Source organism: Schistocerca americana, chromosome X (assembly GCF_021461395.2).
Source record: "Schistocerca americana isolate TAMUIC-IGC-003095 chromosome X, iqSchAmer2.1, whole genome shotgun sequence".
Taxonomy (NCBI): domain Eukaryota; kingdom Metazoa; phylum Arthropoda; class Insecta; order Orthoptera; family Acrididae; genus Schistocerca; species Schistocerca americana.
In genome coordinates this window covers 139,238,694-139,262,126 of record NC_060130.1, presented here as the reverse complement: position 1 = coordinate 139,262,126, position 23,433 = coordinate 139,238,694, and the positions used below count along the sequence as shown (strand labels likewise).

At 38.0% G+C, this 23,433-nt stretch overlaps 1 protein-coding gene across 2 annotated transcripts in view; it reads right to left on the bottom strand.

The window, feature by feature from the left end:
* LOC124556720 (protein Aster-B-like) overlaps nt 1–23,433 on the bottom strand; it is a 236,821-nt gene that overhangs the window by 65,158 nt on the left and 148,230 nt on the right. Inside the window, exons 9-10 of one of the 2 annotated variants that reach the window (XM_047130710.1) lie at nt 17,679–17,904; nt 15,525–15,566 (exon numbers count right to left, since the gene is read on the bottom strand). In XM_047130710.1, the coding sequence (XP_046986666.1) occupies nt 15,525–15,566; nt 17,679–17,904 (268 nt within the window). The remainder of the gene's footprint in view (nt 1–15,524; nt 15,567–17,678; nt 17,905–23,433) is intronic. The other variant, XM_047130711.1, reaches the window with a different exon arrangement.

Sequence of the window (23,433 nt, the reverse complement as noted above, 5' to 3'; positions counted from 1 at the left end):
GAAACAATGGCAAGAAACTGCTATTTGTTGTTACTTACACTGCTGCTTTCTTTGATAATGATCAACAAGAACCAAATAATAGACTGCGTATGATAGAAGATGTTCTGAACGAGAGTTTAGCGAAAATTTTTCTCCGTTTGAAAATCTTTGCAGGCGCCTCTTTAGTACATTACATTCTACACAGAAATTAGAGTCATCTTAGATTTAAAAATCTAGTCAATTGCCGTGCTTCATTTCTGACTGTATCACTATTAAGCATAAGAATAATACGAATATAAACATGCTGTTGTCTCACTCTAGTTTCGTAGTTTATTAGGCAGACCGGATTTAAATGAGATAGCAGCAAACATGAAACAATACATGGCAAAATGTTTATATGCGTATTATTCTTATGGTGATGAGAATACTGCATGTGATTCACAATTTATAAAAGTCCCTATTATAACTACCATCTCTTCTCACAAATAGGAAAAAATTCATAACGTAGAGTTGGCCATATTGACAAACATCCCAAACAGTCTTGCCAGTCGGATTTTCGTAGTACATTGGAAATAGCTCGTCTTCCACCTTTTTTTTTAAATTTATTTACTGACGCAGAGGTTTTGGCGCCAGTATTTATCTTTGTGTCTACAAAGCATGCCTGTGTAGCGCTACATATATTCGACGGCAGAAGTAAGTTGTGGCGGCACCCACCAACTTTGTTCAGAATTTCCGCTGGCTTTGCACTCGATTCTAAGCCGCAGGTGGTTTTTTGGATTACAAAAACCGGAAAAAAAGTGCGGCTTAGATTCGAGTAAATACGGTATATCTGAGCAACATCTTATGCCTACTGACACAGCTGCATGAAGCCACCACTGAGTTTTCTAGATTTATTTAATTTATATGGAGCCACTTGTAATATTGCTGCCCTTTAATTGCCTCACTTGTCATTTTCATTCTTGTACAGTAGGTGAACTGATGTGTGCTTAAACAATTTTTACAACGCGACACCATCAAAGTTAAATTTCTGATAAAGCACATTTACTGTCACAGAGTGCTAATGATGATCAGCATGCAGACAAGACATTCCATTTTTACAACAAAATGTGTCAGTGACACACAAAGATTTGAAGGAGTCTAACATAAATACACCTGTAGCTATTTGAATACAGGCAAATGACTTAGGGAACTTTACTCAATGCCTGCTGAATATGGACTTAATACATTTCACTGTATGCAACAGCGGCTTATTGCTGACTCCCAGGAACTTTTCTCAGCGATTACCCAACACCACCTGCACCGGTTAGCACATCCTGTACTCACTCGGACACCTCACTAGCAGGATGCAACACCACCTGGTTTCATCATCATCCGATTCAGCATCGCAGTGGAATGTTTACAGCGCCAGGCCACCATACTGCTGGGTCAGACTGCGGTAGCAACTACTGCCACCTTAACAACACTGCTTCTTTGGTGAGACTGACACTTCACCTTACCACACCGCAGAACACAGGTGCCACAGATATATGCAAGGCTGTGCCACCAGACAAGAACGCTCATCTACAGCTGTACTAGATTCATTGAAACAATATTGTGTTTACACGCACACCATCTGTCTTGTTGCAGCCTCCTTACTCCTCCTCCGGTCTCCCAAAGCCCTCACCAAACCATCAAACCCACAACATCCAGGTGGGAGAACTGAGCACCAGCCTGACCACTAGAACAATGGCTCCTCCATCCCTCCTCCCCATAGCAGTAATTGCACACCCGCCCACTACAATTAAAATAAAGAGCTATTACATATTCAGTAACAACATAAAAGACAGGAATGATAGGTAATACAAGTACACATATGGAAATGAATTTATTTTGTTTGATTATTCATTATATTTTCTTATAATGGGCTTGAAATGAGCTATTTTCTGGCCTGGATTTTTAAAATGCTCATTTTCCTCTGTGTTCCAGCAAAGCCCACCAATATTTTTTCTAGAAGCTCAAATGTTATAACTGAAATAATTCATTAACTAACATATTTTCATAGCAACACTTATTTTAGTTGTCAGCCAATTTCAGTCTTTTTTTTTTTATTTTATTTTCTGATGGCTTAATTTTCATTTACATTCTTATTTTTATTGTATGTCATTGTTTTTCAGTCTTATGCTGAAAATGAATATATCTCTATCAGTTACAGCAGACTGTCTCCTAGCCAGCCCAATGTGGTGGAAGGTCAAGCCAGATAGGCCAGAATTCTGTAAATTCTCTCTTCTGACACTAGCCATAGCATCCAATTTTATTGCAATTTCAGATTTCTTACATAATAACTGCTAGTTATAAGTGTTTGTTACATACATACTGCACTCTTCAAAAACCATTACAGGAAACATAAAATGATCTGCATCATAACGTATAAATGTACGATTACACACATGAAAAGCAGGGTCAAACAAAAACATGAATCTTACAAGTTTGAGGTTTTAAAAATAAGTCTTCAATAGATGGCTCCCTCCTTAGCCCTCTTCCATGTTGCACTATCCCTCCAATTACGCAAACAGACATTACCAGCTGGCATAGCTTCCTCCTGCTCACTAATGTACTGCAGTGCTGCCTCAATCATCTTGAACTGTTCTGAATGTGGGATGAGATTTCTCCTGCCATCTAGATTTGCCACCTACTCCTGTGTTACTTCCCCCCTCCCTCCCCCCCCCCCCCCCCCAGCCACACACACACACACACACACACACACACACACACACACACACACACACAACCTCTCCGTGTCACCATTTCCACAATATCATTGTCAGTTAGATCATCAATTTCGTCACTTGTCATTCATTCTGTGAAGTCACCTGCAGTGACATCCTCGCATCCCACCCCAGTACAGTTTTTGAGCAACAAAACAATATCATCATTCCCCACTTTGACCCCTGTTTCACATGTGGATTCAAAGTCAAAATGTCCACTTTATGATCTAACAGATTTTCCAAGAATTTTTAATGATACGTGCAGAATCTCTTCCCACACTTCGATCACACACCTAAAGACATCTAGGATCCTTTTCAGAATAGTTACAAGTCTTCTTTATTATGACTCACTAGTACCAATGAACTAAGGAGACAGCGGCGATACTACTAATTTAGCATTTCAAGGATGTCCTGGTCCACTGGGTAACAAAGAGCAGCCACATTTGGTGGTGAAAATAATGCTCCGATATCTCCATCCATGACGCCATCAGTGGCAGGGTGTGAGGACACATTATGAAGCAGCTGCAGAGCTTCCCTCGGTAAATTTTTGTCTTTCAAATATTTCTCTACAGCTCGCACAAATTTCTTTTGGAACCAGGTTTTAAAGACTTTTTAATTCAACCATGATTTCTTTTGATGAGTGTAATGTAGGGACTGTGATACCGGATTTCTCAGGTAGGGCTACGTTACTGCAAGCCAATATGGTAACTTGCTCCTTACTTTTCTTATATCCAGATACTGCAATTTTCTTTTTTGCAACAAGTATTTTTGTAAGGAGAATCTTGTAATTTAAACAACCCACATCACAATTCTACAACTGTTCACAAGAAATTCTCTCCTCTCCTTTGAAGACAGTCTTTAAACAATGGCCAAAGCCTCAGAGGATGAATCCTCTCCACTAATGGTAATCTGATGAATGCCAAATCTTTTCTTGCACTGATCTGGCCATCCACCACTGGCAGTAAATTCTGAATCTTCTCCTTCTATTTGTCACTGGTATTGCAATGTTTTTTTCTGCAATATCAGCCCAGTAATGGGCAAACTTTTCCCTCTTCAATGCTCATGCCACAAAAATAAAGCTTTCTCAACTTCTTTAATTTACCTTTCAACACTTTCTTCCTAATTTTTATTATATTTCCGATAGCTTTGGAAGCACATCGCTTTTCAGTTTTTGCTCGATTTTTCTTCCATTCATCAACAGTACTTTTTCCTATCCCTGCCTCCAAAGGAACAGTTTTGGCTGCTACCATAGAATCCAGTCACATTTCAGCAGGTAGTTTGTGATTACTGAACTGTCAGTTTAATAAGGCATGGCTACAAAATACTGACACAAATTCTTTACAGGCAAATGGAAAAACTGGTAGAAGCCGACCTTGGGGAAGATCAGTTTGGATTCCATAAAAATGTTGGAACAATTCCATAGAAATAATGGAACACGAGGCAATACTGACCCTATGACTTAAGGCTATTTATAATTTGTACAGAACCCATGAAAGGGAAGCAGTGATTAGGAAGGGAGTGAGACATGGTTGTAGCCTATCCCCAATGTTATTCAATCTATACTCTGAGCAAGCAGTAAGACAAACAAAAGAAAAATTTGGAATAGGAATTAAGATCCATGGAAAATAAATAAAAACTTTGAGGTTTGCCGATGACATTGTAATTCTGTGAGAGACAGAAAAGGACCTGGACGAGTAGTTGAATAGAATGGACAGTGTCTTGAAAGGAGGCTATAAGATGAACATCAACAAAAGGAAAATGAGGATAACGGAACGTAGTCTAATTAAATCAAGTGATGCTGAGGGAATCAGATTAGGAAATGAGACACTTAAAATAGTAGATGAGTTTTGGTGTTTGGGGAGCAAAATAACTGATGATGGTCAAAGTAGGGAGGATATAAAATGTAGACTGGCAATGCCGAGAAAAGTGTTTCTGAAGAAGAGAAATTTGTTAGCATCGAGTATAGATTTAAGTGTCAGGAAGTCTTTTCTAAAAGTATCTGTATGGAGTGTAGCCAGGTATGGATGTGAAATGTGGAAGATAAATAGTTTAGACAAGAAGAGACTACAAGCTTTCGAAATGCGGTGCTACAAAAGAATGTTGAAGATTAGATGGGTAGATCATGTAGCGAATGAGGAGGTACTGAATAGAATTGGGGGAGGAGAGGAATTTGCGAAAAAACTTGTGTAGAAGAATGGATTGGTTGGTAGGACATGTTCTGAGGCATCAAGGGATCACCAATTTAGTATTGGGAGGGCAGTGTGGAGGGTAGAAATCATAGTGTGAGACCAAGAGATGAATACACTAAGCAGATTCAGAAGGATGTAGGGTGCAGAAGTTACTTGGAAATGAAGAAGCTTGCACACGATAGAATAGCACGGAGAGCTGCATCACACCAGTCTCTGGACTGAAGACCGTAACAACAAAAACAGTTTTCAATTCACAGTCACTACAAGTTTTTATTTTTCCATTCATAGTTAATTTTGGTCTCTTTGATTAAAACACAAAGAACCACACAAAACAGCAGATTAACAACACACACACACTTTGGGTAACCCATACGCAACTGAGGAAACAAAAAACACAGGGCTGCCAATACAGCTGCTCTCTATGCATGTTCAATGTTGTTTGTGAGCACTGGTAGAGGGCTTCTATGTATTGTTTGTTGGAGAGTGGTTCCGGTAATTTATTCAGTATTAACAAAACAGTATGTACCTCATAACTGTGACTCCAGATGTGCTGGAAACACAAAAGACACACAAAACATTTTGAAATGCCACACAGCGTTGTAGCCAGCATTTGATTCCTTAAGCTTTGGAAAAATATAGCATGCACAATAAATTAATTCTCATTTTATCATGGAGAAGTATTATTATGACTTTAATAAGTAGGTCTGATAGTCATGAGCCAGACAGTTGAAAGTCTACTGTATATTATATTTATTGGCATCACATATATAACATATGGTGTCATTGCTAAAAAAAATCTTTTACTTAGAACCTTTCGAACATTACCAATTAAACGACAAATAACTCTGCATCCAAACAGCATTGAAAGTTATTCGAAAGAAAGCATTCTCATTACTTCAAATTTCTATTTGAGAGATGACAGCAGCACTAAGGTTCTGTTCACAGTGGCACCGACAATAGTCGGCAGAGGTCACCCAATAACATCGGCTAACAGTTTGGTCACAGTGCATCCGATCCCCTTCGCAAGTTTTTGGTGAGATCAAGGAAGTTGGATCAGGTTAGACTCTATTCTATGTATGAAGTACATTAGAATCTAACCTCCTAAGTCAGGATGGATACCATGATGTTTCAGTGCTTGGAGACAACTGCTGCACTGTGGTTTCTGCACTTAAAAAGATGCTGAATGCATTTGAATGAGCTATGCCTGTCTCAAAAAGAATGTTGTGATTACTGTACACTTTTTCCTAAGTTACTGGAATAACCAGACAAGCTTTACAAACATACTGAGATGAGGGGGAGGAAAAAAAGCAAGATTACAAACCCTGTTCTGCTGTATTTATTTGAAGTTGTGCACACACACATCAATTAACCTCCAATGACTGTCATCCAGCATACATGCGAAAGACAAGCATAAACTTTAGAACAATATATTTGGAACACCTGAAGCACTGGAAAGTGGAAACCCATACACCATATCTGCAAACCAATTCGCATAACAGAATCACCATCCCACTGGCATAAAAAATGACAGTAAGCAGTAATAATAATTAGTAGACAGTTGATACAAACCTACGACATCCCAAAAAAGATCTATTGCAGTAACTATAAGCGTAAGAAACACCGTTCTTGTCACTCATTGTCATCTGAAATCTGTACGTTTGGACGATGAGATCGGCTACATGGTGACCACACCTGTAGTGGTATACCGTTTTGAAAATATCAGCTGCTTCTGGCTGATGTTGGTCGTCAAGAGACTCCACTGATATCGGTGCCACTGCGACTGTAACCTGAGAGAAGATGTCCCATTTACCTTGACCACAAAGTCATTTTTTTCTTCAGAAGTACACTGAAAAATGAATCCAGAAAATGTTGTTCAGCTACCATATTGCAAAGGCAGACTGGTCTGTATCTGTAGCCGTAAAAGTTGCCAAGCTAGTCACTGTTTAATTTATCTCTGACTGAGGTACTTCATGTTTTTCAAAAGCTTGCAAGTTTCTTCATTAAAAATTCCTTCTTGCCAAAATAGTGACAGTCTTTGAACTGTTTCAACTCGGAATACAGGTAACAGCTTTATTCAACACACATTTAAAAACTTTAACACAGCAAATTGTTCCAAAAATTGTGCATTTTGGAGAGATCTTTAATTCCGTGCATCAATTACACTGCTAATTTTCGTAAGATTGTATATACGGAAACCACCAAATATGGCACTTCAGCTTCAAAATCAAGTAATTGACATGCAGTTACTTGACTTGCTTCTATCTACCACTCACAAGACAGAACGTGATGTCACATAATTGTGTATCTTGAGGGTGGACAGAGCCTGATCTGTAGTGTAGCCCGACTAAGCAAACATGAGTGGCCGTGTCTGGAAAACTCAAGTGCTGTGTCTGGTAGTTTTTGTATTTGTATTTGCACACTGTGAAAATATCCAGTTTAATTAACAAACTGAACTTACGATCTCTCCAAAGTGTGATGTTTTTCCTATGACTTGTTGTGCAAAAGGATCTGGAAAATTGACTTTGGCAGATAAAGCTCTAACAGGCTGTGCCACATGTATCCAGCAGTTTGTTAAAAAGGAAATGAATGGTTATTTTAAGACTATATGGGTAACCTCACACTTGAGAAATAAACTCAAGATCCAGTTTCAACAGTAAATAACTATCAATGGCCAATATCAGTAAACTTCTGCCTTCACATTTGTAAGACATTTTACTTAGGAATTGAGAAAATGCCAAATTTCGCAATATTTCACAAAAACTTCCTATTTCATATTAAGTTGGTAGAACCAAAACTTTCACACTATCTCTCATGTTATTGTTTATGAGATATCTTCCTTTCTAGTAATAGAATACGTTCTTGGATAAAGAAAAATTTGCGTTAGGAAACAGTAACACTAGACTTTTTGATAGTTTCCTGTCCTAAAATCTGAATATTTATGTAACAACAGTTTTGGGTAGTAATATTTCCTTAATTATAAAATTTAGAGAAAAGTACAAGACGTTCCTGATGTGCACTATGTGAGTCAAAGTATCCGGACACCACTAAAAAACATATGATTTTCATATTAGGTGCATTGTGCTGCCACCTACTGCCAGGTACTCCATATCAGTGACCTCAGTAGTCATTAGACATCGTGAGAGAGCAGAATGGGCGCTCCACAGAACTCATTGACTTTGAACGTGGTCACGTGATTGGGTGACACTTGGGTCATACGTCTGTATGCGAGATTTCCACACTCCTAAACATTCCTAGGTAAACCGTTTCCAATGTAATAGTGAAGCGGAAACATGAAGAGACACGTACAGCACAAAATCGTACAGGCGAACCTTGTCTGCTGGCTGACAGAGACCGCTGACAGTTGAAGAGGGTCGTAATGCGTAATAGGCAGACATCTATCCAGACCCTCACACAGGAATTCCAAATTGCATCAGGATCCACTGCAAGTACTATGTCAGGTCGGCGGGAGGTGAGGAAACTTGGCCGCTCATAAGATACACATCACGCTGTTAAATGCCAAACGATGCCTCGCTTGGTGTAAGGAGCGTAAACATTGGACAATTGAACTGTGGAAAACAGTTGTGTGGAGTGAAGAATCACGGTACACAAACTGGCGATCCGATGGCAGGGTGTGGGTATGGTGAATGCCCATGAAAGTCATCTGCCGATGAATATAGTGCCAACAGTAAAATTTGGATGCTGTGGTGTTATGGTGTGGTCACGTTCTTCATTGAGGGGTGGGGGTGGGGGGACGGGGGGGGGGGGGGGGGGGGGGGAGGGGGGCTGGCACCCCTTGTTGTTTTGTGTGGCACTAGCACATATCACAGCACAGGCCTACACTGATGTTTTAAGCAACTTCTTGCTTCCCACTGTTGAAGAGCAATTCGGGGATGGCGATTGCACCTTTCACCACACTTGAGCACCTGTTCATAATGCATGGCCTGTGGAGGAGTGGTTACACGACAATAACATCCCTGTAATGGACTAGCCTGCATAGAGTCCTGACCTGAATCCTGTATAACATCTTGGGGATGGTTTGGAACACCGACTACGTGCCAGGCCTCACCAACCGAAATCGATAGCTCTCCTCAGTGCAGCATTCTGTGAAGAATGGGCTGCCATTCCCTAAGAAACCTTCCAGCACCTAACTGAATGTATGTCTGCAAGAGTGGAAGCTGTCATCAAGGCTAAGGGTGGCCCAACACCATATTCAATTCCAGCATTACCGATGGAGGGCACCACAAACTTTAAGTCTTTTCAGCCAGGTGTCTGGATACTTTTGATCACATAGTGTAGTATAGAAACAGGCATTCAAAAGAGGTAGGTCACTCCAAAAACAAATCATTATTAGTGGAGTCAGATATTCCAGTGCGTTTGATTTTTGTGAGTCTTCAATTATGCATACATCCTTAAAGAAAATGTTTCTATACAAAATATTTCTACTGTTATCATCAGCCATATGTGAACTGTACTCTGAACAATAAGATTTAGGAAATTACAGGATGGTATGTATATCAAGCGTGTAAAATGAAAGAGACAAAGAAACTTTATTGTGGGACCTGCAGCATATATTATGTACAGTGGGACGTAACGCAAAGAATTGCAGGACAGTGTGCTGCTTGATATTTTATTTTAGTATATAAGCTTATTTTGGCTTTATTGCCTTCACCAGTAAAAGTCCTGACATTGTAGATTGACATATGTGAACTTTGAGTGAACCATTATTGCTGTCTGTAGTTGTTAGATGTCATTTTTTTAAGTTGTTAAATAACTTGCTGTTCTATATATATTATAATACTTTTTTCCCCCATCTGACAGTTGCAGAAATTCAATTTCAATGGCTAGTTGTTCTGAGTAAACAACTAGATTCAAACTTGAATTTCTACAACTGTCAGACAGTGGGGGCAAAAAACACGTGCAACAGCAAATTATGTAACAACTTTAAAATTTTGCTGACCAAACGAAACAACAGTCAAAGTTGCCATACGTCCATTTACGGGGTCAGGATACGTAATGATGAAGGCAATAAAGCCGAAATAAGCTTATATACTAAAATAAAATATCAAGCGACATACTGTCTTCCAGTTCTCTGCCATAAGAAAAGATACAGTAACACATATATCAAGTAACACATACATCGAGAGTGGTATCAGAGCGAGTGAAGTTATTTCACCTTGTTATATTTCACAGCACTGTGTCGAAATGCGTTGAAAAACAGTTTGAATTCAGTCCAAGCTAACTGCTGTCACATTCACACAAATTACCATAATATCTAAGACTGGGGCCACGACTGTCTTCCACTTAGTATTCTAGGATTTTTTAGTCACCTTCATCAGCCCCTGTTGCAATTATGACACCACATATCATTTCTGTACGACTACAACAATGGCTGCAAAAAACTGGTAAGTTCACAACCAGGAGTGCTTACTGTGGTGATAAGACAGACGCACACACCCCACACTCACCTTTTAAGATGTCATCTACATCACACAAAAGATAACCTGACAACAAATACTCAAAATATTGCCCGTGCCGTGGACTTGGGCAGAGCACACGGGTTGAAGCCCACTGATTCTGCTGCATGTGTGTAGTGTGAAGTGAAAGATTTAAAAGTGGTCTAATCTTCAAATTTACTTTACATCCAAATTATACATTTATGGACATGCAGTCCTTATCAAAACTCTATCTGCTAAGTCCCTTTACAACTTTCAGAAGCCTGTAATAGAAATTGTAAAATACACTGAATATAATTTGTCCTTTTTACTCACTGTTGCTCCACAGACTGGGAGAAACCGAAAATTCTGATTCTTTTGTGTTGATTGAGAACGTGTGCACCTGATTGAGCAAGTATGTGCCTATAGTTTACTGAGAGCACTAATTTCATGTCATATACTCTGTAGCCATATTGTCTGAACAAAGCAGTTGGACAGTTTCTTTTGCCGTCATGATCATCCTTGTTTGACATGCTTTTAGCTTTTTGTGTCAGAGTTCTGACATACAACGCTAAAAACTTATTAGACAATGACTCTCTAAGTGCTGAACTAAACTATCTAGTGTCTGTTCAGACAAAAGAACTACTGGGCACAGATCATTAGAACAGCACACTCTCAAATGCAAATTCACAGCACACTCTCAAATGCAACTTCACATCCAATTAATCGGAATAAAACAATTAGCATATGACATTAATAGTCTTAACTGGAATATCATTGAGAAAAATAGACTGACCATTAACGGCCAATGCATTAAAACTGGTTTTTCTGTCCAAAGAAATCGAAGAGATAATGTGTCCTGTGAAGGCAGTAATGGTCTCAAGCGAGAGTCATATGTACTTACAATACTCTGTGTGAATGTGACTGTACCGATGTGGGACTGAATATAAACTGTTTTCCAACACTTTATTGAACAACAGCAGCACATCTGGTACAGAAATCTATAAAAATCACCAGCGACTAAAGAAAGCTCTACATAAATATTGTCTGTTTGAACAGGCACAAATTCTAGCCCATACTTCAAATTATTGAGAGTTAATTATTATGAGGCCATGTAAGTCAGAAGTGGGTTACAAACTTTTCAGAGATACTGGCTACCAACCCATCAAAACACAGAAGTGTGCAATTTGTACAGAGACCACAGGGAAGAATGCATCACATTTTACATTGCAGATGACATATCATTGTTGGCACAGATGTAATATTTTTCATTTGCTTATAATATATTTTATCTGATTAAGTAGGCAGTCTCAGGTTTCTCTAATTACAGTGTAAATTACTTCCTGAGTAAGATACAATTTTACAAAAGTGTACTAGAATTTGTCCCAAGTATTATATTTGCAGACATAACTTTTTTAAATGCCCATTTATGATAACTGTAGAACTCAAATTATGTACTATGAATATGGACAGTTTTATATGTTAGTGCAAGTACTGGATAATCTGAACAGTACTTGAGAAACCTGACTACAAATTAACTACAGCCACTTATCGTCAATCACCAACTACAGGGAATCTAATATTATAAATAGTTCATCATCAGTTATCCTATCCCATGTATCAAATTTTCTGTCTGTGTACGAATGGACAGATAAGGACACTGAAGTGTAACGCACCGTACAGGGGGAGAGGGTTAGGAGTGAACAGCAACATTATTAGCACCCACACACAAGTTATGAATTATTAGTGCTGTAAAAATGCATTAAAATCAACAAAATATGTATTCAAAACATTAGTAGAAACCAAGTAAGCCCCTGCCCTCTCGCCAGTAAATAAAAAGCTTTCTGTGCACCATGTTCTAAATGGTGGAAACATACCACAAGCATTGTAAAATTGTGAGTACTGTCACCAGAGGCAAAATCCAGGGCTTATATGACAGTCTTCCACTCAGAAGTGATTCTGTGAATAGAGTAAGGTATGCCACAGCCATGCTGCTAGTTACACTGTCCTCTGACTGTTGCCTATCATTGCCACCCATTCGATGTGTACGCACAGAATAGGTCAGCATTCAAGTATTATGTAGGCTAGACGTAATGATATTTTTGTCACATCTGTAGCCAGATCATACAATCATCTACACAAAATTACCATACTGAATTAAGAAACTAGAAGACTCTTTTACTTCTGAGAAAGATTTTTGCACCCAAATATGTGCTTCAAAAACCGTCATCCCAGTGTTGCTGTTCTGGTAAGATTAGACGGTTGGCCAAAAGGCCACAAAGATGGGGTTCCCATTTTGAGTGATTTGGATGCACCCCATATTTACAACTAGGTGTCTGTTTTTAGCCTTCACATCGGAAAACATGAACACCATATTTCCAGTTCTATGCATTTTATCCAACATTTGAAGTCTCTGCGTTTCAGTCCCTCGAATTTGCTTGTGAGCTTTGATGTATGTCTCTCTTTTTACCTTGGCTTCTCTTCAAGGGCCCTTGCTGTTAATAAGGAAAAACTGGACACAGAAATGATGAAATTTGTCATCACATGCTGACATTGACTTACTTTTTATGCAATGACAATCATTTTGAACAAGCTAGTGGAGTGGTTCTGGGTAATCCTTTACCCACCATAGTTACCAATTTAGTTACGGAAGATTTTGAATACAAAAACTGAGTGTGGCAGTTTTTAAAATCTACCTGCTTTTAGAGATACATTGATGATACATTTACAGTGTGGTCACAGTCTGAACCATTTCCAGGATCATTCTAATTGCCTTCATAATGGAGTGTAAAAAGGGATGGAAAGCTTCTGTTTCTGGATGTACTGGTCTACAGAAGGAACAATGGGCCTCTGGGATACAGTGTTTATAAAATACCAATGCATATGGACTGGTATCTACATGCAATTAGTTGTGATCCACCATACCAATGCACAGGGCTCCTGCGAATGTCAACAAGGAAGGCTTATGTCATCTCAGACGCAGAAAGAATGACACAGCAGCTACAATACCTAAAGCTTGTGTTCAAGTAGAATGGTTACATGGACAAACACATCTGTCATGCCTTTGAGTTTCAACCTTCACTGGGGCCAGTAGAAGATGCAGGCATACTGGTTCCTTTATTGCCATATGAAGATCAGAGCGAACCTTGGCTCGGTAAATGCTGATCAAGGATTGAGTAAGTCTGATGTCTACAAGATCTCTTGCCATCATGGAAACACATACACTGACCTTACAATTTGCACCATTCACAATAGATGTGTAGAGCACCACTGTCACATGTTTACAAAAACCTGAGAAATGTGTGATGGTAGAGGACTGCCTAACCAAGGGACAAAGAATGATTACAATGAGACACATATAGATGCCCCTGCATCTTGCAATTGGGATCTGTGTTTTTAAAGGAATCGTCGAAATTAAATTGGAGGACAAAACTGCAAATAGCGACAAGGGCTACCCTTTAGGTAAAATGTGGAATCCTGTTTTAACTCACATTAAAAAACAATGGTCTTGGACTCAGCCTGCAGGATATATTGACAGAGGTGCTCAAAGGCCAGTCATCATTCCTGCTAGGTTTTATCATTGGGTGCAGTACTTCCACTTCCGTTAGGTGGCAGCAGTGACAATTTCTGGTGCACCCACTGTTCATTTTCTGCGGTGTATAAAAGGGCCACTGTTGATGGTATGAATTAATTTCATTGTGATTAGTAACTAGCATTCTCTCTTGAGTATGGTAGACATATGGACCACTGAAATTTTGTGTGTAAATGATTATATGTTCTGGCTGCAGAGTCAACAAAAATATCATTAGTTAATATGATGGGAAAATCTTATGTTGTCACTAACTTACGTACTTGGATTCTCATATATCTCTGTGACTAGCAGAATGAGATCCTCCCATGCCTTTGGAAACTAGGAAGGGTATCTTAGATGTCGGGTGGCTGGCTGGTTGGGGGAAAGGGACCAAACAGTGAAGTCATTTGTCCCAGTGGATTATGGAAGGATAGGGAAGGAAGTCGGCTGTGCCCTTTCAAAGGAACCATCCTGGCATTTGCCTGAAGCAATTCAGGGAAATCACGGAAAACCCAAATCAGGATGGCCAGATGCGGGTTTGAATCATCGTCCTCCCGAATGCAATTCCAGTGTGCTAACCACCGCGCCACATCACTCGGTCTTTGATGTTCTGAACAATGTTTTCGTTGGTGCAAAAGCCACTGCTTGGACTCCAGTGGTGTTCACAACCTCAAAAATTACAATGCTTACTTAAAATCACACAGATTTCAAGTTAACAAATGCAATTTTGAAAGCTCTATTTTTTGTGCACTAACATCTTCAAAAACAACATGGATCTAATAAAATAGAGTGGAGACATGCCCCAACTTTGTGTTAAATCTCTCTGTCCATCTGAAAATTTTAACTGAATCTGATGCTGCTTGGCTTGGAGCCCAAATGTCCATGCTGCTTATAGATGACTTGTGTAACTACTTTGTGCATGTATAAATGTAACCTCAGCTAGGACATTAACTTTCTTTCTTTCTTTCTCAAACACCCATTTGTCTGCTCAGTGTGCTGTTTATGTTAAGGTTTGTGTCCTCCTCATGTTTCAGATAGCACTGAAGTTACTCTCTGATGCAAGAGAGATTCCACTGCTGTGCCCACTGGTGAGCATTCCACTACATGCAAAGTTCACATTATCTCAAAGTCTGGGGTTAAATATTCACACTGTTATCGTACAGGCTCTTTTGAAGCCTACTGTGAATTCAGTACTAAACTAAACTTAAAGGTAACTGGAGAATGCTATAAAAGGGAAACATGCTATTTTCCTTAGTTATCATTTACATTCTGTTAATTTGAAAAAATATTTCACTTTTTCATGGAACTACATTAACTGTGTCACTAACAATGAATATCAAAGGATGGACAAAATTTCACAAAACTTGTTATGTTGTGAACAACACAGCAACTGCAACTTTTAGCCAGCTATCCATGTGGTAATGTAACATTGGCATTGATTGTAACAGTTACTATCACATGACATCCATTTACAACTATTAAAGACAGTAATATTAGTAGAGTTTATCACAAAATGAAATAGCTTCCACCACATGCAATTGTCCATTATTATTCCAACAGGTGTCACTCTACATAAAATTTAAAACTATGAATTTCTCCATGAACTTACACATTTGGAAGCTGACACCACATGTTGTCTTAGGTAACTTTCCTAAAAGGGCAAGCAAAGTGTATGAGCAACTCAGTGTGTCACAAGACCAAAGATTAAAGTCAGTCAGTCAGTCTCTCTCTCTCTCTCTCTCTCTCTCTCTCTCTCTCTCTCTCTCTCTCTCTCTCTCTCTCTCTAAATCACACACACACACACACACACACACACACACACACACACACACACACACACACACACACCAAATTAATTTTGAGGCTAATTAGATTTTTCATTGCAAGTAGCAACTATGATTACCATCATCGAAATATTACAGTGCATCAGAATGTAGTGAAATTGAGATATATATCTTAATCTCACATCAGAGGAGGAGAGGTCCCCCGTGGTTGGATCAGCTTTTTGAAACCACCTATTTGGTGGTGTAGGTTAGGATCCAAGGCATCACGCCCTAAAGTCATTCATCCTGGGCCACTGTTTATGTGAAATCAACAGAAAAAAGTTGGTAGCATACTAGACTGATATGCTAGGTGATGGATTTGAATCCTGTCTATTTTTTAGATTTTCATTTTTAAATTTTTATCAAAATGACTTCCATCATTATATCCATTCAGTTAATTGGTTCAAATGTACGTTTTTTTTGTATTTCTAAACCAATTTTGCTCTAATTTTGTCTTCCTCTCTTTTTTTTCATTTGGAATCTTTGTTAAACTATTCTTAATTATTTTTATTTATGAATTGTAAAATTTAAGTGTTTAAAAATACTGATTCAGCAGTTAAAGAACAAAAGGCAAAATAATTTAATAGTAATTATACTGATAGTGTATCAGTCACAAAAATTAATTTTTTGTTGAGAGACATACAGTTTTTGGATGTTAACCACCAAACAAACATTTGAAAGATGAAATGGTGTTGCACCATGGACAAAATATATATGCTATGTTTCTATAATTACATTGTTTCTTCATCAAATTTTAAGGGGAGTTCACGACATTACTGTCCTGAAATAAGATCTTTCCATTACCCAATTTCGATCCATATCAGGAATACCTCATTATGTTACCATATGCTGGTGCAAACATAATCCAATTTACAACTGAATGGATGTTGATTACATCTTCACATTCAGCAATTTTGCATTTACCTTGAAGTAATTCAGGTGCACTCTGAAGTATTTTTATCTTATATTTCACCTGATGATAAAGTTCTTCACATGGCTGACACAGGTGAGTACATTTTGCAGGAAACACATATTGTGCTGTCCAAAGAACCATTCCATGAATCAATAAGTAACAAAAAATCATTTTCTCTGATTTCCAGTTTCATTACAGATTGCAAATATTGTCTGTACAATTCTTTCCCTAATTTTCCTGACTTTGAGCAAATGCTTTATTATCATTGGTAATCTTAAAATTTTTATGGCCATAACAAGACACATTTAAGTTTTAACTGAAATAAGGGATTATTATAAAAAAAAAAAAATCAAGCAAAATGAGGAATAGTGCAATAACATGGATGAAAATATTAAATGATTAAAACAGAAGAAATTAACTCAAAGCTAATAAATAAATATAATTAAAACCAGATGGACAGAGATTCCAAATGAAAAAAGAATGATAGGAAGACAAAATGGTGCGGCAAAGCAAATAAAAATGTTAATACAGTGGACAAAATGGTGCGGGAAAGCACCAGGGGAGAAATGCATCTGAACCAATTAATTGAATAAAAATAGCAATGGAAGTCATTTTGACAAAAATTTAAAATAGAAATCTAAAAAGCATCCGACAGGATTCAAACTCATCACCTTCAGCATATCAGTTTTGTACACCAACCATCACACTATGCCATCACTTAAAATGAATGTATAATTTATAACACTCTAGACTGTTATGCCAAATTCTTTTCTATCAATTACTAATAAACAAGGGACCACCAGGGTTAATGGCTTCACAGTGATGCCTGCGACCTTACCCTTCACCACCATATAGGTGGTTTCAAAAAGTTGATCTTGCCACAGGGGACCCCTCCCTGTCAGTGACAAATTATATTAATGTAACATAATATAACAACAGATCTTCTAGAACATTGCATATGGAGAACATTAGGATATCTCCCTTCCTGCTTTCCTATGAGCTATATACTTTATAAGGATTACTGTACCTGCTGTCTTCTCCACATCAGACTCTGTAGTATCACTCATGTCTGTTGGTAAATCTGCAGATGCCAATGTGCTAGCCGATTTGTCTGGCATAATGCCATGCTGGCCAGGAGAACTTCCAGGTGTATTAATTTGATTCATTCGTGCTATTTCTGGGTCAATGTTTTCCTGCTGATCCTCTTCCATAAGAAGACTGTCAACTGGTTGCTCAATAACTCCGTAACATTCCTTGTGGAAGAAGAAGAGAATACAGTCAGCATATCTTCAAAGTAAATTTTCTATTACAAGTAACCATTACAACATAACGCATGAAACACGAAAAATATAGTTTCCTTTCGTACACACAAAACTCAATCTTTGTATTTTTAAATAAGATGTGTACACACTGTTATAAAATGGATAGAATAATTAGTCTGTTGCACAAATAACTGAAGTTTTTTAATACAATTAGAGGAAGTGCACAAAGGATATAACAATGGTTTTCATAACGAAGAATTATTAGCATCTCATCTTTCATGCAATGTTACTTTTTTTATTTATCACCTAGGGTGAAGAGTAAAAAAAAAAAAAAAAAGTGACATTTAGTCACAACACTTTATCTTCTCCTCCTACAAATTTTTATTTTATGGTTAGGGATCAGAAGTGCAACAGAAAAGTTAACAACCTCCAAACAATTTAGTTCAGCAAACAAGATCAACTCAAAGGAAAATTCATTCAGATAGTTGTGGATGCTGTTACTTTGCTTAATAACAATAAATTCATTGCATGAAATCTATATGAAAAAAAAAAAAGATTAAGAATGAGTATCCGCAACATTAAAATCTTAAAACTGTCTAATGACACATTAAGAACTGCATTTTTTGTGCCTTGGTTTCCTGCACTTATTGGATTTCTATCAAACTACAGATCTGCATGAGTTGCCTCTTTCACCACATGTGCTCCTCCTGCTCCTTTCTTCTTTAGCCCCACAACAAGGCTACTGTTAAAAAATATGTGATTTGATTTTCGTACTTAAGTCTGTATGAGTCATTACATGATCTGGTTTTATGCAGCAAACATGAGGTTTTTTTTTTTTAAATACAAGGGTTGTAACTTGTTACTGTCCTTCAAAGTAGTCAACAGCATTGTGTAGAACCTGTTGCCAGTGATGTGGAAGGCGTAGTATACCGTTAGCAGAGCCTGTTCCGCTGATGGTGCCAATGGAACGGTCTACAGCCAGTCAAATCTCTGGAACAGTTCTGAAGCGAATGCCACAAAGTGGTTCCTTCATCTTCAGAATCAAATCAAAGTCACAAGGACTTACGTCATATTACTGTTCGTGTTTGGAGCATCACCTGCGACCAGCTTTGCGAAAGAAGTGGCGACAATTTCTGCACAACCCACCCATCACTTTGCATGACAACGCATGGGCACATATAGCGCGAGCTGTGGCTGCTCTGTTCGATCGATGGGACTGGCGGTTGTGAATAAATAGTTGCCACTATTTAAGTTCCACCCTCGTAATAATAAAGATGAAAAGCAAGAATGTATTCTGCATAAGTTTAGCTCTTCTACATAAAATTTGGCTCTTATAACCAGTCAGTACATCATTTATAGAATGACTTTTGCATGTTAACGAAAGTTATTATTCTTTTGGCATAGCCTCTCTTTTGGGATATGATAATGCTTGGACTACCATAATAAAGGAGATGAAATACAAGAAGTAATTTTTAGGGCTAGAACTGTCTACCTACTACTGTTCACATACTTAACTGACACTGCAACTTAAGCCTGGAACATTAAACATTCCACAAGCATCTATCACATCAATAATATATCACATCAGAATCATTTTTAAGATACTTTATCAAAGCTATAACACACTGATCAAGATATTTGTGCTGACATTGTCATGTGGTTGTCCTGAACAGTTTCTCACAATATCACATTTACTGAGTAAAAGAACAAATTTGTCAGTGACAATTTCACAAATGGTTTTATGTGAATAATTTAGTTGATTTATTCAGTTTCACAATGGGAACACAAGACAAAGGATTCTGCAAGGATTTCATTTACCCTCAGTTAAATTTAATAAGAACTCCACATTTGTGGAAATGTAAAAAGTACACTATCGTTACGTAACCAAATAACATTCCATTGTACAAATTTCATATAGAATGTACACAGAATTTTTCAGTATTCTTACAAGGTTCACTTACAACTGCCACACTTATTGGTTCCTGTACCCACCACAATACAGAACAGAGGAACCGAACACACAGGAGACATCAGAAATGATGTGCAAGTCTCAGCAGCATGAATGAACACATCAGAAAATACAATGTAAAAACACTCCAGGTAATGAAATTTTTACACCCCTACTACACCAAAAACCATGTTAACCTCAGTAAATGATCAATGAACTTTGTAAGAAGTGCAACACCTGTGTTCCTATTTGATGAAGAACCAATGTGTCTGCCAAAACACTTAAAACAGTGCGAACAATCTAACATGTTGGCAGAATCAGAGCTCTTCCATATATTATGAGGATAAACCAATACATGATTTCCGTGCTGACTGAAAATTAAATTATGTATTTCTACTGTTGAAGCATGCCACAACAAAGTAATAAAGGGCACTTCACCTTCAAGAATTTTTTTGTAATAGATTTCAACACACACCACAAACAGCCACACGAGAAAGTTCACATATAATATTAATACGTAACATTTGCATTTATTTGCCCATCATTAAAGGAAGTTTCCGCATCAGTTGCAACCATATCATTTGCCAAGGCATGCAAATTATGTCTAATGTAAGTGCATGCAGGCAAGTGCTCACACTCGGACCACCACCACCAAAGGGTATCTATTTTGAGAGATGTGCTTAACTTGGTTTACATGAACAGTATCTTTTTAATTTTAGTTCCTCTTAGTTAAAAAAATGTATCTTGTCCTGAGGAATTTCATGTATTATTGAAGGATAGTAATTCTATGTACATCTTAACAGAGAAAATGAGACTCCCTGGTGTATTACTAGCTCCCAACAAAAGATTTAAATATCAGAAGTCAAGAAATGAAATAATTTTTGTGAAATGAATAACAAAGGCAGCACTGGAGGTAAGACAAACATCCACAAAAGGCGGATCGCCACTCGTAATCAAATGGTGTATAAAAATCAGTGTTATTATATGGACAAATGGCATGTCATACACTGAGTTGCCGTTAATTACAGATATGCTGCATCAACTGTAGATTTCAGTCTTTCTTGGTATTTGGTAAATGTAGTGAGAAGAAGGGTACCACACATCTTGAGAAATGACCAACATACCACACATGTACTTCTTTCCACGAACAGCTGCAGCGCTGGAGAATAGATGACACATTCCTTTAATCACATCTTGACAGTTGATGCATATCATTCGATCCAAAACTGAAACAACAGAATGCTGAATGGAATACTTCAACAAAATTTGTAGAATAAATGCCCATTGTACCTGCTGCACAAAAAAAAAAAAACTTTTCCTTCCAACTAGCGTCCATTTAGTTCATACACACTGAATCTTACTATAATAAGACGTGAGAAAGTTTCTTCATGACGACCATCCAATAACATCTAATGCAACAGGCAATCTATACGAAACAATGTTACACCTATCTTCAGCAATACCTGCATGATGAACATCTAACAGTTTCTAATGCAAAAGGCCAATCTATAGTAAACACTATTCCATCTCCCTTCAGCAATATGAAAAGAAATTCCTGTGTGATCATTTCAATTTCCTAGTTAGGAAATACTACACAGATATTTTAGCAGATACTACCTTCAAAACCAACACTCCCAATCACATGGTGCTGTATTTAAGTACTGGCTGAACTTGCAATAACAAATATACTGTGAGGACACTATAGATAAAAGCGCCTAAATATGTGTGAGGGTTAGTTTCATACAAGACTGGTAGTACCTTATTATGAAGGCCCCGCTGGCCTGAAGGAACCTGAAACTGCCAGTATAGAAAAAACAGGAAGAAAGATTAATGTCTATGGTCATTCCTTTCATAAGATACTGGGTTACTCTGTATAAGATTTATATAACTGACAAAATGGGCTGTTAAATATCAGGGTTACACACACTATTAAAACATGGAAGTCCATGTATTGTGGCAGATGACTGCACATGGATGTGAACTTTCAGATGTGGCAATCATGTCCAACAGGTAATATTTGCTTGTACTATAGACACTGCAGCAGCTGATAACAGTGGCTCTCATTCCTTCCCTGACAACTGAGAGTTTACACCTGTGATAAAGCACAGAACATAGTGTATTTGAAATTCACAATCCCCTTATGACTTTTGCCACCACAGCATAGAATTCGTTCCTTCTTGAACGCATTCCCAAGCAACTGAAATGAAGACATCTACCTAGTAACAAGCAGCACTCCTTTTCACACTAATAACATTGATAATTCATGGTAGTCTCAACAAAACACCAACTGCGTCATGGAACCAGCCTCAGCCATGCCCACTCAACTGTCGTCTACAGCTCATCATGATAAAGGGCCTCATTTATGCACATTTCACCCAACAGCACCCAAAATGCTCAATAAGAATGAAAGAACTAATACACATCTTTGAGAGTGGGCTGCGTAATGTGAGAATTGACTGTATGGCCACTGAGTTGTTGCAAGAGCATATCTCCTAAAAAATTTATAAACTGGATACTGGAATGATGAAAATGAAAATTTTTGCTGGACTGAGACTCGAATCCGGATATCCTGTTTACTGTGAGTGGTTGCCTTACCATTTGACACGACTCATGGCCAAACCCAAACTTTCGTATGTCATCAATTGTGCATCTACAACCTGTACTCTTACATCCATTATATATATTCCTATACAGGGGAGACATTTTACTTGAAAGTGCTTACCCGGTGTCAGCGGATAAATACGGTACTTCAGCACTTGTGTCGTTCTGAATTATGATGCAATGTTCCTCTGGACATGCATGTTTGTCTGAAGGAACCTTTCATTGTATTTCAGAACAACACAAGCACCGCAATTCGTATAAAAGAAGAACGGTCCAGATGGACCAGCTGGTAGTACTTTGTAATTGGTGCGGTGCAGATGGCCAGAGAAGGGAAATTTTTGGAGTAGGGATCACAGGATTATCCACACACGGCCAGATAAATGTAGAGTACAAGCATGAATAATAATGAATAGCGAAACTGCCAACAGAATAAAGGGTTATCTGCAGCAGACAGACAGAAAAATCATACTAAGACTCAAGAGATATGCAACAGACATTGTAGTCATACAAGTACACATCTAACCTGCATCTGAAGATGGAAATTTAATCATAATAAGACATCGGAATGCAGTCATTAGTGAAGGCAGGAAACAGAAAATAATGGAAGAGTTTGGTCTTGGTGAAATCGGAAGATAAAGGTTAACCTTTCATTGGGAACACCTCAGAGGTTCGAGCCTAAAAATATGTTTTGGTTGTTTCCACCCTATTATGTCCTGGTCCAATCTCAGTCACTATCTCATGGGTTTACAAAGAGCCCAACTAGAAAAAAACTGATAAAGCACATCACAGATGTGATACCTGCTTAAAGAAAGTCCCTCTAAGGAATCACCTTCAGAGGACGTCATGTTTCCAAGTAGAGAAGGAATTAGCACATTTCATCAAAATATAAGAGGTAGTAAACTGCTTATAGATGTTGACTCTGAAATTAATGATATATCAGAGCACCACAAACACTTTGACAATTCAGAGGC